The sequence below is a fragment of the Podarcis vaucheri genome, assembly GCF_965113315.1.
Source record: "Podarcis vaucheri genome assembly, chromosome: 2".
In the NCBI taxonomy this organism is placed as follows: Eukaryota; Metazoa; Chordata; class Lepidosauria; order Squamata; family Lacertidae; genus Podarcis; species Podarcis vaucheri.
This window is the reverse complement of record NC_138760.1, coordinates 126,158,044-126,172,284: the sequence shown is the minus strand read 5'-3', so window position 1 is coordinate 126,172,284 and position 14,241 is coordinate 126,158,044. Positions and strand designations below refer to the sequence as shown.

Genomic DNA, 14,241 nt, shown 5'->3' with positions numbered 1-14,241 from the left:
ACGGATCCGAGTATTTTCATGTAGTCTACGGATAAGAAGCAAAAGACGTCTATCGATGTTTGTGACATTTAGTTTTTCCCAAAGTCTGTGCCGGGGTATCGAGTCGAAGGCTGATTTGAAATCTATAAAGGCTACATAGAGAGAGCCTCCTTTCTTTGAGGTGTATTTCTCCACTAGATGTTGCAATACCAATCCTTGGTCTAGAGTTGATCTATGTGCCCTGAAACCAGCCTGGGCTTCCTTTAGGATGTGCTCCTGTTCTAGCCAGTCCGCAAACTTTTCACGTAAGTGAGTTGCATAAAGTTTGCTGATGATGCTTAAGAGACTGATTGGTCTGTAATTGGCTGGATCAAGTTTACAGCCTTTCTTGAATATGGGAACGATGATTGCCAATCCCCAGTCCTCTGGTATTATTGCTGTTTGATCTATGCTGGTGAAAAGGGTGGCAAGGACTGGGGCCCACCAGTCAATATTGGCTTTGAGAAGTTCAGGAGAGATGTTATCTGCTCCCGGGGCTTTTCTGTATTTGAGTGCCTGAATAAGCCTCCTAATCTCCGCAACCGACACCGGAGGCCACTCATCATCTGCCGCACACTGTATTAGTGGCTGTGTCAGAGGCAGAGCTGAATATGAAGATTGAAAAAATGCCTCCCAAGTCCCTACAGGTATAGTATACTCCACTTCTGAGGAAGTAGGTCGCACTCCATTTGCTACCAGTCTCCAGAAGGTGGCCGAATCTCTCTCTCTGGATGCATCTATTAGGCATTTCCATTCTCTTTTCTGTGCCAGGAGTTTTTTGTTTTTGATCAAAATTTTATAATTCCGTTTATCTTCAAACCAGCCCGTGGGGAGTTGGGGTAAATTGGCAGATCTATAATTCTTGTATTTTTTCAGTAAATTTAGCTTCATATCCTGACATTCTTGATCGAACCAGGGTTTGGAGTTTTTATATACTGAGGATTGTCTACTTGGCCTGTTCCTTTTTTCCTTCAGGGGATCTTGAAGGAGTAAAATTAGCTCCTGAAATAAATTTATCTTTAATTCATGGCTTGAGGAAGTTATGAGGTTTTCTCTCTTAATGAGGAATTCCTTTGAGCATAGCCTACTTGAAATTTCCTTATGCAGTTCATCTGTCCATCTAATGCGCGAATATCTGAGCTCCAAAGCTGTAGGGCTCGAATGCTCGATTTTTTCAGCGCAGGATAAATCCTTTCCCGCAGCCACAAGTGCACTTAATGGCAGATGATCACTGTCTAAGCGCTCCTCCACTTTGCATTCCAGAACTTTGTTTTGAAGATCATACGACACAATTATATAATCAATTGTGGAGGCGCCATTGTTAGATATAAATGTGAATTCTCCGACCTTCTCCCCCTCTGTGCGGCCATTTAATATAACCAGGTCCAACTTATTGACCAAGTGTAGTAGGCATAAGCCGGCATAATTGCAGCCTTTATCCTTTGAGATTCTAGCTGGTATTGGGTGGGTTTCCTCTATAATGGGGGCTGTTTCGTGGAAATGGGCACACAAAGCCTCATCAGATTGTCCAGTTCTGGCATTTAGGTCACCTGCCACCACTACAGAGGCATCAGGAAATTGATTTAGTAGTTTGTCAAGATACTGTTCTAATTGAGTCCAAGTATTTCTTATCAGTCTTTTCTCTCTTTGTGGAGGTAGGTATACATTAATCAACAGCCAGCTTTGGGTTCTCCACTGTACTTGCACAGCTGTGGCCAGATGGTCTAGTGGGTCTAGTTTTTTAAATGTGGCCCTTAGCCTTGTTGAGATTAAGGTAACTAACCCACCTTTAACTCGCCCCCCTCTAGTACTTGAAAGACCTGGGAGGGAGAACGCAGAAAAACCATTTAACTCCACTTCACTTGTGCTCCAGGTCTCCTGGAGGAAAGCAATGTCATGTCTCTGGATATATTTAGCAAAGGATTGGTCAGAACACCTCTTTTGCCAACCTGCAATATTCCAAGTTAGCAAGGCAAGGTTGCACGTTGTCTTGCCAAAAATTGGTCTTAGTCAATTTGCCTTTGAAAGATTTTTTGGGCCTATCTTTTTATCTGTTAGTTGGATTTCATTCATTTTGGCAATGTCCATAGATGTATTATCGCCCAGGTACTCAATGGAATCAGTTGAAGGGTGCAGCGTGCTAACGTTAGTGATCAGTACTCCTTTTTTTGGCAAATCTACCTTGAGGTGTTCTATTTGACTGGTGCCAAGTTCATCCTCATCCAGGTACCTCATGCTGGTCCAAGAGCGCGTTGTGGTTGCCATAGGGATGGTTTCCTTCTTAGATGGTAGGTTGTTGCTGTCCCTTACGCACTGTGTTGGATCTGTTGTTGTCAGGTTTATCTCTGCAGCTGCAGAGGTAATATAAGGGTAGTCTTTCGCGGTTGCCATAGGGATGGTTTCCTTCTTAGGTGGTAGATTGTTGCTGTCCCTTACGCACTGTGTTGGATCTGTTGTTAACAGGTTTATCTCCGCAATTGTAGAGGTATTATAAAAGTAATCTTTCGTGAGGTCTGTCTTAGCTTTTTCAGAGAGGTTCTCTTTCTTCAATTGGTCCGTTGCCGGTTCTTTCTCTCTTACTTTTTCCTGAGCATTCATCTCTGTTAACTTATTTCTAAGGGTCTCCAATCTTCTCAAAATCTCAGATTGGGCAAAGAAAGGCAACAATCCAAACTGATTTATTAATGCCTTTTCTTCTGGATAGAAGTTATCCATCCCCTCATTAGGCAATCTCATCTCCTGTCTTAGTTTCAAGGGCCCTTGTTCAGTATGTTCCAGTTTGTCTTTTGAGTGTCCTCTCTCCTCCTTTGGTTTACAAGTAAATCTTATCTCAGCAGTCGTAAACTCATCAGGGAACAATTTCAAACATGTGCTGTTTTCGAAAAATCTTGTTACCGTTATCCTTTTCTTTGACAGCAGGTATCTTGATCTATATATATATTTAGCCAAGTTTTGATCTTTGAAGGAGGTAATCACTCGCAGAGAATATCCATTGTAGAATATGAAATCTACTGAGGTAATGTCATTTAATTTTATTTTCCCTGGCAGCATATCATCTAAAATATTCACAAAATGCACCAAGCGTTCTTCCTGTGTAAGGAAGCCCTTTGGCTTCGGGTAGTTAAGAAAAGCTAACTTCCTGTCTGCCAACATCAGTTTCCATCCTTTATCCTGGGGCAGGTCTTGCCCTGCTACTGGCTCATCTTGAAATCTGCCATAATCAATAGTGTGGGGTGAGTCTTCTTTAATATTTATGGATCCTTGGGGTTTCAGCATAGAGCACCCGGGTAGTGATTCCGTTTCCTCACTTGTTTTATTAGGCAGCAATGATGTTTCTTTCAGAGACTTCAGCTGGATCTTTTTTCCTGGATCCACATTGTTGTTCTCTCTGCTGCCATGTGTAGCAGGTTTGTTAGAGTTTGTTTTTGATTTTGTTGGAATCAGCTTATATAGTCTTTTCCAGCATACTTTGCATGCACGTCGGTTTGTAACAGATTTCCTTGCAGTTTTTATGTTCTTACTTTTCTTTTTAGTTTCAGCTTTCTTCTTATGGGATCTCTTACTAATGCCTCGCTTCTTTTGATTTACTTCAATAGGAAATTCAGTTTTAGGGGCAGATACATGCAGTCCTATGTCCTTTCCTTGGTGTAAATGATTTTCCGCTGCTGATCCTTGTGTGCACTTGCTGGTTGCTGGTTGCTTTGTATATTCTGGCCCTTGAGGGGTGGTTTGTGGATCAACACCATAGGGTTCTGAGCCTTTAGCTTGGAAGGGATAATTTTCCACTAATGTCAGGAGCAGCCCGTTTGTTATTGTTAAGTATTTTTTCATAGCTGCCAGATCCAGATTTATAGAGAGCAGCCAGTCCTGAGGATAGCAGTCATTGTTTTCCGTCTGGGAGCCCATAGATGAAGTCTGGGGTTTCTGGGAGTTTCGGGTTTCTTCCTGTAGCTCTGAAGATAATATCTCAGCCAAGACTATTTCATGGGCCAGGCTCATTGTATTTCTATTTTGGTTGTTATTCTCTCTGTTATTCTCTGTGTCCTGTATTCCTCTAGAGAAGGTTGAGTGATCTTGAGCAGCAGAGGGAAAAGGAAGAGCCTCATCCTGCTTCAACTCAGCCATCTCAGCCATCTTTTGCTCATTTCCATTTTCGTTGTCCCTTGTGTGTAAGAAGTATTGCGTGATTTTACTCTGTTTCTCATAACACTCCTGGAACAGTGGGCTTGTCACTATCCCCAGGTCCCTACATTGCTTTCTGGTAAGTACCATTTGTAAATCTTTGTCCACCCAGCTATGGGCTAAGGTCCAAAATGAGGCGAGATTTGGGGTAGCTGTTTGTAATTTGTAATTTGATAGCTTATAGTTCAGAGCGTAACACGGAGTTGGCAATAAATCAGCTGTCAACCGTTTTCCTTGTTGTCGGTCAGACTTGAGGGGTGCGGCGTCGCGGGGAGCAAAACCCTCCGGACATCAAGATAACAAGGTAACAAGGTAGCAAAGGAGCTCTTTTTCTTTAGAAGCAGCAAGCTAAAAGGACTATTAAACTACTTAAAAAACTCTGGAGGAGTTAAAAAATATTATAAAGGGAGTTTCAAAGGTTGGCCCGGTGTCGAGCCTGTTTAAAAAGCAGATTTAGAACTTGCCTCAGATAACCTCCAGAACTCTGCAGCTAGTTCGGCGGCCATAGTAAATAACCAAATGAAATAATGATTTCTCCTCTCTTCCTGCACTATCAGGTATTTCTGAAACCAGCAGGAGAACACTCCAATCTCCCAGGACATTCTATACAAGATCTGAAAGTCGCTGTCTTATTACAAAAGAATTTCAGAAATAGACTGGAAAGAGAAGTTGCTGAATTGCAACTTACTACCAAACTTAAAACCATGGAGAGACCTGGTCTGAACAAAGACATTGGATTCTTATCTCATTGTACATGATAGAGCTATTTTAGCCATCTCACCCTGTTTTTTCCTGTAAGACCAATTGCAGGTTTACCACACCTATCAGCCAGTCACCCATCTCCCACCACCCTTCTGAGTAATACCCCTCCCCACCCTCTCACTATATATAAGGGTCCAGTGACTTCTGTTTCAGTGTATCGGAAGAAGTATACAAATAATAAACTTAGTTGGTCTCTAATTTGCTACTGGAAGGAATCTTATCTTATCTAATCTATTTATTTATTTTGTTTCGACTATGGCAGACCAAGACGGCTACCTACCTGTAACTCGGTATTTCATCAGCAGAGTTCCATTCTGAAACATTGCCTTTCACTAGACTATGCAAGAAGGAAACTGTCTCGCTAACACATATGTATTTTGAAATGTTTGACTGCTCTTCCGTGCAAAACTGATGTATCTAAAAATTGTATTTAAAACATAATTGGGTTTTTTAATGTGTGCTGGATGAGGTTGCATCTTCCTCCTTTCCCAGATTATCAGATCAACAAATACCTGCACATAGCTGCATAGTGGATTTCACATTTCCAGATTGTGTGTGTGTATGGGGGGGGTGTTACAGGAAATTCTAGGGGAGGGGAGAGCTGGGGGGAGAACACACAGCACAAATACATCCCATCAGGAACCGGCCACTGCCTGGATATTTCGGAGACATAAAACTGAAATCCCTCCTAGGCAGATGAAGGTGAAGAAACACACATCCTGAAACAGTGACCTATTAACACTCTAGACACAGGCTGGAAAATCAGTGCATCTTCTATACTGTTCTAATTTCTCTCTCAACCAAAGGTGTCATGGACTTTGAAGACACTCGAATTCAGAACGGAAGGGAGAAGTGTGATAAAAGGAAGGCATGCATGGCAAACCCTAACCATGATCAACTCCCACCTGGAAAGCTCTGTCCCCACTGTGGAAGGACGTGTGGGTCCAGAATTGGCCTCCACAGTCACTTACGGACTCATTGATTTTTTTAAAATAAAATTTTATTCACCTTTCTTTTTCATTCATTACATACATCTCAAAGTCTTAACCTTTACTATGTATTCCTCCCTCCCTCCCCTCCTAGGCTTCCCCAACTTCCGCTTCCGGTTTGTTACTCTTTTCACCCACCTTGCTACCTCCTAATAGAAAAAGTTATTAATAACATAACATCAAACCTAAATACATAAAAGTAAACACACCATATTTCTCTATCTTCTACACATTTTCTAATACTAATAGTGTGAATGTTTATTTAAATCCTGCCATCAAGCCTATAGACTTTGTTTCTATAAATGGTTCCCATTGTTTTTCAAAGTCTCTGTTGTCCTTTTCTCTTAGTCTGTCTGTCATTTTTGCCAGTTCTACATCATCATCATCATTTTTAATTTGTATACCGCCTTTCTATCTTACAATACTCAAGGCGGTTTACAAGCTGAAGAAACAAAGAATGTGCATCTTGTAACAATCTAATGCAATAGAAAAATGTGATAATAAAACGTAACTTTAAAATAGGCAACCTCCATCCAAAAAGTAACATTCAACAATCAGAACAGTATAAAATAATAGTATCAACATATAAAAGTTAAACAGAAATCCACTCAAGTTACAATAATATCTAAACTGTAATCAATAAGACAATGGCAAGCCACGGTACATAAAACAATACGCTACACATTGAGAAGCAGAGAGTGGGGCAAGGCAGGTGGAAGGAGGCCTTGCCTGAGGGAGTCTCTCCCCTCACAGTTCATCAACTTCTCTTGCCATGGTTCTTTACTTGGTATTTCTCCAGTCTTCCAATTTTGTGCAATCAACATTCTTGCTGCTGTAGTGGCATACATAAATAAATTCCTCTTTTCTTTCGGTATGTCTTGGCCTAAAATACCTAGCAAGAAGGCTTCTGTTTTTTTTTAGAAAAGTTATTTTCAACATTTTCTGCAATTCATTATATATCATTTCCCAATAGGCTTTTACCTTTTTACAATCCCACCAACATATGATAAAACGTACCTTCTATTTCACATCTCCAACACTCTCTTTTCATTTTTATACATTTTTGCCAGTTTAACCGGTGATAGATACAATCTATACATCATTTTCATATAGGTCTCTCTCAATAGTATACAATCTGTAAATTTCAAATTTACTTTCCACAATTTTACCCAATCTTCAAATTGTATGTTATAGCCCATTATTTAATCATTATCAATTTTACTTCTTCGTCTTTGGTTTCCCACTGCAAAAGAATGTTATATGCCTTTTAAAAATAACTTTGTACTTTCGTCTATCACTGCCTCTTTGGAATTTGGAAACCGACTATGAGAAGCCTTTCTTATTGTCCTCTTTAAAGATATCCTTTAATTGTCTATGATGCAGCCAGCTTTGAAGATGTTCTTTTATTTCGTCATATTCTTTCCATTGCCTCTATTCCAGCCACTGCCTGGATTATTTCGGAGACATAAAACTGAAATCCCTCCTAGGCAGATGAAGGTGAAGAAACACACATCCTGGAACAGTGACCTATTAACACTCTAGACACAGGCTGGAAAATACTATATTGAAATATTCTATACTGTTCTAATGTTTCTCTCAACCAAAGGTGTCATGGACTTTGAAGACACTCGAACTCAGGACGCAAGGGAGAAGCGTGCTAAGAGGAAGGCATGCATGGCAAACCCCAACCATGATCAACTCCCACCTGGGAAGCTATGTCCCCACTGTGGAAGGATGTGTGGGTCCAGAATTGGCCTCCACAGTCACTTACGGACTCATTGTTAAAACCGTGTTTATGGAAGACAATCTTACTCGGCTACGAACGATCACCAAAGAAGAAGAATTTCTCTCTTGACTGCGTATTGAGGCTTATTATACAGTATATGTTTTTCCGCAGCATTTGTTCATTAGAGCTGTGATCTGAGGAGCTATACTCTCATTGCAAAGATACGTCATTTGCATACATCAACAGAATACCAGTGAATGCATTTGTGTCTATGAAAAATATCAGATCAATTCACACCAGATTAACAAATACTGGGGATGGGAGAAATATATACAGGTGATGAATACATGGGAAATAACACATGAGAAAGAAAATAGAACATAGCTATGTAAATCCAACTCTGATCAGGAGAACAATCTGCAACACAGCCACTAAAAGGAATAAAAATTCTAATGGAAGCAAATTCTAATTCTGAACACAATCATTGGTGTACTCTCTGTAGGAGTTATTTGATATGATTAAATATCTTCCCACACCGCCAACCCTTTCTGTTTCCCTTGTACGAGTTCTTTTCAGTTTAGTAAGGGAGTCCTTGTCACATAAGTTCTTTCCATAGGCCAAACATTTCTAAGATTTCCTCTCTGTATGAGTTCTTTGATGGGACTTAAGGTGGCTACCCTGACTGAAGCTTTTTCCACACTCCGAACATGTATACGGTTTCTCTCCTGTATGAGTTCTTTCATGCGACTTAAGGGAGCAACTGTGACTGAAGCTCCTTCCACACTCAGAACATGTATACGGTTTCTCTCCTGTATGACTTCTATGGTGTCTAGTAAGGTGACTCCTGTTCCTGAAGCTTTTTCCACACTCTGAACATACATACGGTTTCTCTCCTGTATGAGTTCGTTGATGCAATGTAAGGTGACTCCTGTTCCTGAAGCTTTTTCCACACTCCGAACATGCATACGGTTTCTCTCCTATATGAGTTCGTTGATGCAACGTGAGGTGGCTACCACGACTGAAGCTCTTGCCACACTCCAAACATTTATACGGTTTCTCTCCTGTGTGCAATCTTTGATGCAAGGTAAGGCTGGAACTCTGGCTGAAGCTCTTTCCACACTCCAAACATGTATATCGTTTCTCCCCTGTATGAATTCTTTCATGCGACTTAAGGGTGCTACTCTGACTGAAGCTCCTTCCACACTCTAAACATGTATACGGTTTCTCCCCTGTATGAGTTCGTTGATGCAAGGTAAGGGTACCATTTTTACTGAAACTCTTTCCACACTCCGAACATGTATACGGTTTCTCCCCTGTATGAGATCTTTTGTGCCTGGTAAGGGCATCATTGCGACTGAAACTCTTTCCACACTCTAAACATATATACGGTTTCTCTCCTGTATGAGTTCGTTGATGCAAGGTAAGGGTACCATTGTTACTGAAACTCTTTCCACACTCCGAACATGTATACGGTTTCTCCCCTGTATGAGATCTTTTGTGCAATCTAAGGGTACCACGTTCACTGAAGCTTTTTCCACACTCTGAACATTTATACGGTTTCTCCCCTGTATGAGATCTTTGATGCAAGATAAGGCCAGTACTCTGACTGAAGCTCTTCCCACACTCCAAACATTTATAGGGTTTCTCCCCTGTATGTGTTTGTTGATGGGACTTAAGATGGCTACTCTGACTGAAGCTCTTTCCACACTCCGAACATGTATACGGTTTCTCCCCTGTATGAGATCTTTGATGCAAGATAAGGCCAGTACTCTGACTGAAGCTCTTTCCACACTCTGAACATGTATACGGTTTCTCTCCTGTATGAATTTGTTGATGCAACTTAAGGGTGCTACTCTGACTGAAGCTCTTTCCACACTTCAAACATGTATACGGTTTCTCCCCTGTATGAGTTCGTTGATGGGACTTAAGATGGCTACTGTGACTGAAGCTCTTTCCACACTCCGAACATGTATACGGTTTCTCTCCTGTATGAATTTGTTGATGCGACTTAAGGATGCTACTCCGACTGAAGCTCTTTCCACACTTCAAACATGTATAAGGTTTCTCCCCTGTATGAGTTCGTTGATGGGACTTAAGGATGCTACTCCGACTGAAGCTCTTTCCACACTTCAAACATGTATACGGTTTCTCCCCTGTATGAGATCTTTGGTGCCTGGTAAGGGCATCATTGCGACTGAAACGCTTTCCACACTCTAAACATATATACGGTTTCTCCCCTGTATGAGATCTTCGATGCGAGGTAAGGGCACTACTGTTACTGAAGCTCTTTCCACACTCTAAACATTTATAAGGTTTCTCCTCTCTGGGAATTTGATTTTCACCACCCTGAGACATACCAGAGTCAGCCTCCAGCTTCTGCCTTCGTCTCCCCTCTCGCCTGCTGCCTCCATCTTGAACCCTCAGATCCCTTTGCTCTTTGGATCCTTTCGGTGACACTTCTGAATGTTCCCCTTCTACCAGGATCCCTTCAACATCTCCTGATGGGATAAAAAGGCAAACTGATGAAATGCTAAAGGAGCGTCTTCACCCCAATCATACAGTCAAGACACAGAGATCCAGGTCCCAGGGCCTTGTGGCAGTTCCCTCACTGTGAGAAGGGAAGTTATAGGGAACAAGGCAGAGGGCCTTCTTGGCAGTGGTGCCCACCCTGTGGAACACCCTCCGGTCAGTTGTCAAAAAAATAACTATGCAAATTTGAGAAGACAACTGGAGGCAACACTGTGTAGGGAAGTTTTTAATACAAAATAATACAGATAGAAAATAATACAGATACAAAAATTTATTAGAAAAGGGGGTTCCACATTGGTTATCCCCATTAGAGGTTATGGGAGTCAAGAAAATTAACATGAGGAGAAATTGGATTACTTACGGAGACTTGGTGGTGAAAGAAGGAGAGAAATGGAGATTGAAACCATATGAGCAAGTAAAAGAACATGTATTTGACTGGCTGCACTATTATCAGATAAGTGATATGTTTAAAAAGGATGTGAAAGAAAAAGGGTATAAAGAAAAAGATTCGAAATTTCAAACAGAAATTGTTAATAATGATTGTAAGATAATCTCAAAAATGTATAAAATTTTACTGGAATGGCACACGATGGATGAGGAAGTTAAAGCGGTAATGATTCACTGGGCCAGAGATTTAGGGTATAGTATAGATATGGAAGATTGGCAAAAAATATGGAATGAAAATCTGAAGTTTACAGCATGTACTACGTTAAAAGAAAATGTTATGAAAATGGTATACAGATGGTATATGGCACCAGTTAAATTGGCAAAAATGTACAAAACCTGTAACAAATGTTGGAAATGTAAAGAGAAAGAGGGTACATTTATTCATATGTGGTGGGAGTGTAAGAAAGTGAACGGGTTCTGGGAAACGATATATAATGAGTTAAAGAAAATGCTGAAATATAGCTTTGTAAAGAAACCAGAAACCTTCTTACTGGGAATAACTAAAAATAAAATAAATAAGAGGGACCGTTAACTCTTCCAGTACGCAATAACAGCAGCGAGAATATTGATGGCCCAAAAATGGAAACAAGAAGAACTACCGACTTTGGAAGAATGGAGAACAAAACTAACAGACTATGCAGAACTGGACAAATTAACTGGAAAAATCAGACTTCAAAGAGACCATAAGTTTCTAGAGGACTGGGGAAAATTCAGAGAATATTTGAAGACTGTATGTGAGGAACAAACAACGCTAGTATGTTTTAAAGAAGCTTTGTGAAAAAATAAGGAATATTGCAAGAATGTAAATGAGGACAGAAAATTTTTATTTAAAGGCGATATTATAATTAAGGAATGTGAAGATAGAAATTTAACTACGGATGATTGTCAGAGGAGTTGAGGGAGGTTCAATAAGTCAAAATATGTGATGTGGAAAATTGTATGATTGGAGATATTATGGAAAAAAATTAATAAAAAAAATTAATAAAAAAAAAGATTCATGGGGTCACGGAGAGTCGGAAACGACTAAGACGACTAAACAACAAAGGTTTATAAGAAAGGTGCCAGGCAAACTTCCCTGGGGAGAGCATTCCACAGACAGGGAGCCACTGCAGAGAAGGCCCTGTTCTCGTGTTGCCACCCTCCGGACCACTTGAGGAGGAGGCCCACGAAGGAGGGCCTCATAAGGGGATCTCAGGGTCCAGGTAGGTTCATATGGAAAGAAGCAGTCCTTGAAGTATTCCTGGTCAAATCAAAATGTTTATTCGGCTTTACGCCCATCATATAACACAACACAGCAAAACAAATCAAAACAAATCAAATCAAATAAAACAGCGGACTCGTACAAGCCACAAGCAGTACAACACAGTTCTCAACTCAGAAGGACAGATATTAATCATTCACAAGAAAAGTTTAAAAATTAAGATTAAAAAAAACTTTAGGCACTACACTAAAATCAATATCTGATGTAATTATAGAAAATTCTTATAACTATTAATAATCAGCTAACATTCCATTCCGTCTCTTGTACGATAGGACAGCTGTTAGGAATTTAGCAACCTGTAGGGTAATATAAGGATCCACATCTTGAAGAACCCAGGCAAGCTGTAGGTCTACTGATTTGTCAGCCATAGGCTGGATTATGGAGTTTAGTATACTAGCACGGGCTGAACTGTACAAAGGGCAGATAAACATAACATGATGTAGAGATTCAGATGTTTTCATTTCACACGCACACATTGAAGGGACTTGGCCCTTAGTGAATCTATGTCTCAGCACGTTTGTTGGAAAGACATTAAACCTAGCTCTAATGAAGGCATATCGGTGAGACGCGGCCGTAAGCGATGTTAAGTAGGACGGAGCGCGGTAGATAGGGGTTATGCCGAAATTTAACGGTGAGCAGACTCCACCACCAGCTACGAAATTTTGGTATAGCTCCACATCGTCCAGCCTTTGATTTATACACCTTTTTGCCACATTTAGATCCAGTTTGAGCAATTCAGTGGGCGAGATCTCATAGGACAGCAATTTGGCATGGATTTTTCCTGACCACAAATTGGTGAAGTCATCTCGCCACATGCATTGAATGAGATAGTGGTTCGGGAGTTTATGCCATAGGGATATCCAATAAATCAAAACTCTCCTCCATATAACTAACTCCACTGAGGGGATCTTCATTTCCAAGCGGATAGCCGCATTACTTACGCATGTTGGTAATTTTAGAAGTCGGCGTAAGAATTGGCTTTGAAGTGACTCTAAAGGTGAGAGATTTGCAAAGGCAGCCCAAAAAGGTGCAGCATAGGCCATTGTGGCCATCACTTTGATGCTATACACTTTCAAGGCCGCAGGGATGAATAAGGCCCCCTCAGAGTAGAAAAAACGGAGGAGGGAGTGTGATAGGGCTTTTGTCTTGTTTTGAAGATATTCAATGTGCGCTTTCCACCCTAAATTATATTGAAAATAAATTCCTAAATATTTAAATTTATGTACTTGTTCGATTTTCGTGCCCTCTAGTTTCCATGAATAAAGTTTTCGACTCCTTGAAAATATCAGTACTTTGGACTTGGAATGGTTGATAGTCAGATGATTAGAATGGCAATATGTCGCAAAAATCTTTAGTGCCCTCCTTAAACCCACTCTGGAGTAAGAGAGTAGTACCGCATCATCTGCGTAGAGAAGTAAAGGACAGCGGTAATCTGCTATACGAGGGGAGTGGATAAATTTTTGTGAGTCGGCTAATGGGTTCCTCATATCACTGATAAATAAATTAAAAAGAAGAGGCGCTAAAATACAACCCTGGCGTACACCCTTATTTACTGGCACTGGGTTAGTCAGATCTCCAGCAGGGGATAATCTCACCCTGGCCACGGACCCGGCATGAAGTTGGGAGATAAGCCACAATAGCCTTCTATCTATTCCCCAACAGGCAAGTTTATCCCATAGTAATTTCCTCGGAATACTATCAAACGCAGCTTTCAGATCTATGAAAGCTGCGCAGAGTTGGCCCCGTTGAGGTGTCGAGTATTTCCGGGCTAAGTGATAAAGAATAATTGCCTGGTCTGTTGTGGAGCGGTTTAATCTAAATCCTGCTTGCTCATGTCCAATCAGGTCAGCCTCAACTGACCACTTCAACAGCCTTGCCAGCAAAAAACGAGCATATATTTTCCCAATGGACGATAGCAGACTGATATTCCGATAATTCCCTGGGTCACCGGGAGGGCCTTTTTTGTAGATAGGAATTATAATGGCCTCCTTTCACATTCCTGGTATTAAGCCCGTGGCATTTATTGCGTCGAACGTTTTAGCTAAAATCCCTGCCCACCATGCAGAATGAAGCTTTATAGCCTCAACAGGGACCAAATCTGGCCCAGGGGCCTTGCCAGTTTTCAGCTCAGCTATCAATTCTAGGATTTCAGCAGGGTCAGTATTAGGCCAGATGGGAAGGGGATTAGAAGGTCTCCAATGAGTGGCCGGAGCTTCTGCCACTGAGAAATATTTTCTCAGGAACTGCTCCCATGTAGGTGCTGGGATCCTCGTTAAGGGATATTTCGTGTTTCTTCCCTTTATTAAGGACCAAAATTTCCGGGAGTT

The 14,241-nt window shown here is 41.0% G+C and overlaps 4 protein-coding genes across 7 annotated transcripts in view; 1 reads left to right on the top strand and 3 right to left on the bottom strand.

Moving 5' to 3' along the window:
* The window catches only part of LOC309525047 (uncharacterized protein), a 274,308-nt gene that overhangs the window by 91,281 nt on the left and 168,786 nt on the right, over window positions 1-14,241 (top strand). The gene's annotated exons all lie outside the window — the stretch shown is intronic.
* Window positions 1-14,241, bottom strand: part of LOC309524675 (uncharacterized protein) — a 121,925-nt gene that overhangs the window by 55,789 nt on the left and 51,895 nt on the right. The gene's annotated exons all lie outside the window — the stretch shown is intronic.
* LOC309525027 (uncharacterized protein) overlaps window positions 1-14,241 on the bottom strand; it is a 34,121-nt gene that overhangs the window by 17,928 nt on the left and 1,952 nt on the right. The window lies entirely within an intron of this gene.
* LOC309527550 (uncharacterized protein) overlaps window positions 4,073-14,241 on the bottom strand; it is a gene marked incomplete at its 3' end in the record, with an annotated part of 29,274 nt that continues 19,105 nt past the window's right edge. Inside the window, exons 2-3 of the mRNA XM_082214375.1 lie at window positions 9,653-10,175; window positions 4,073-4,091 (exon numbers count right to left, since the gene is read on the bottom strand). Coding sequence (XP_082070501.1) covers window positions 4,073-4,091; window positions 9,653-10,175 — 542 coding nt within the window. The remainder of the gene's footprint in view (window positions 4,092-9,652; window positions 10,176-14,241) is intronic.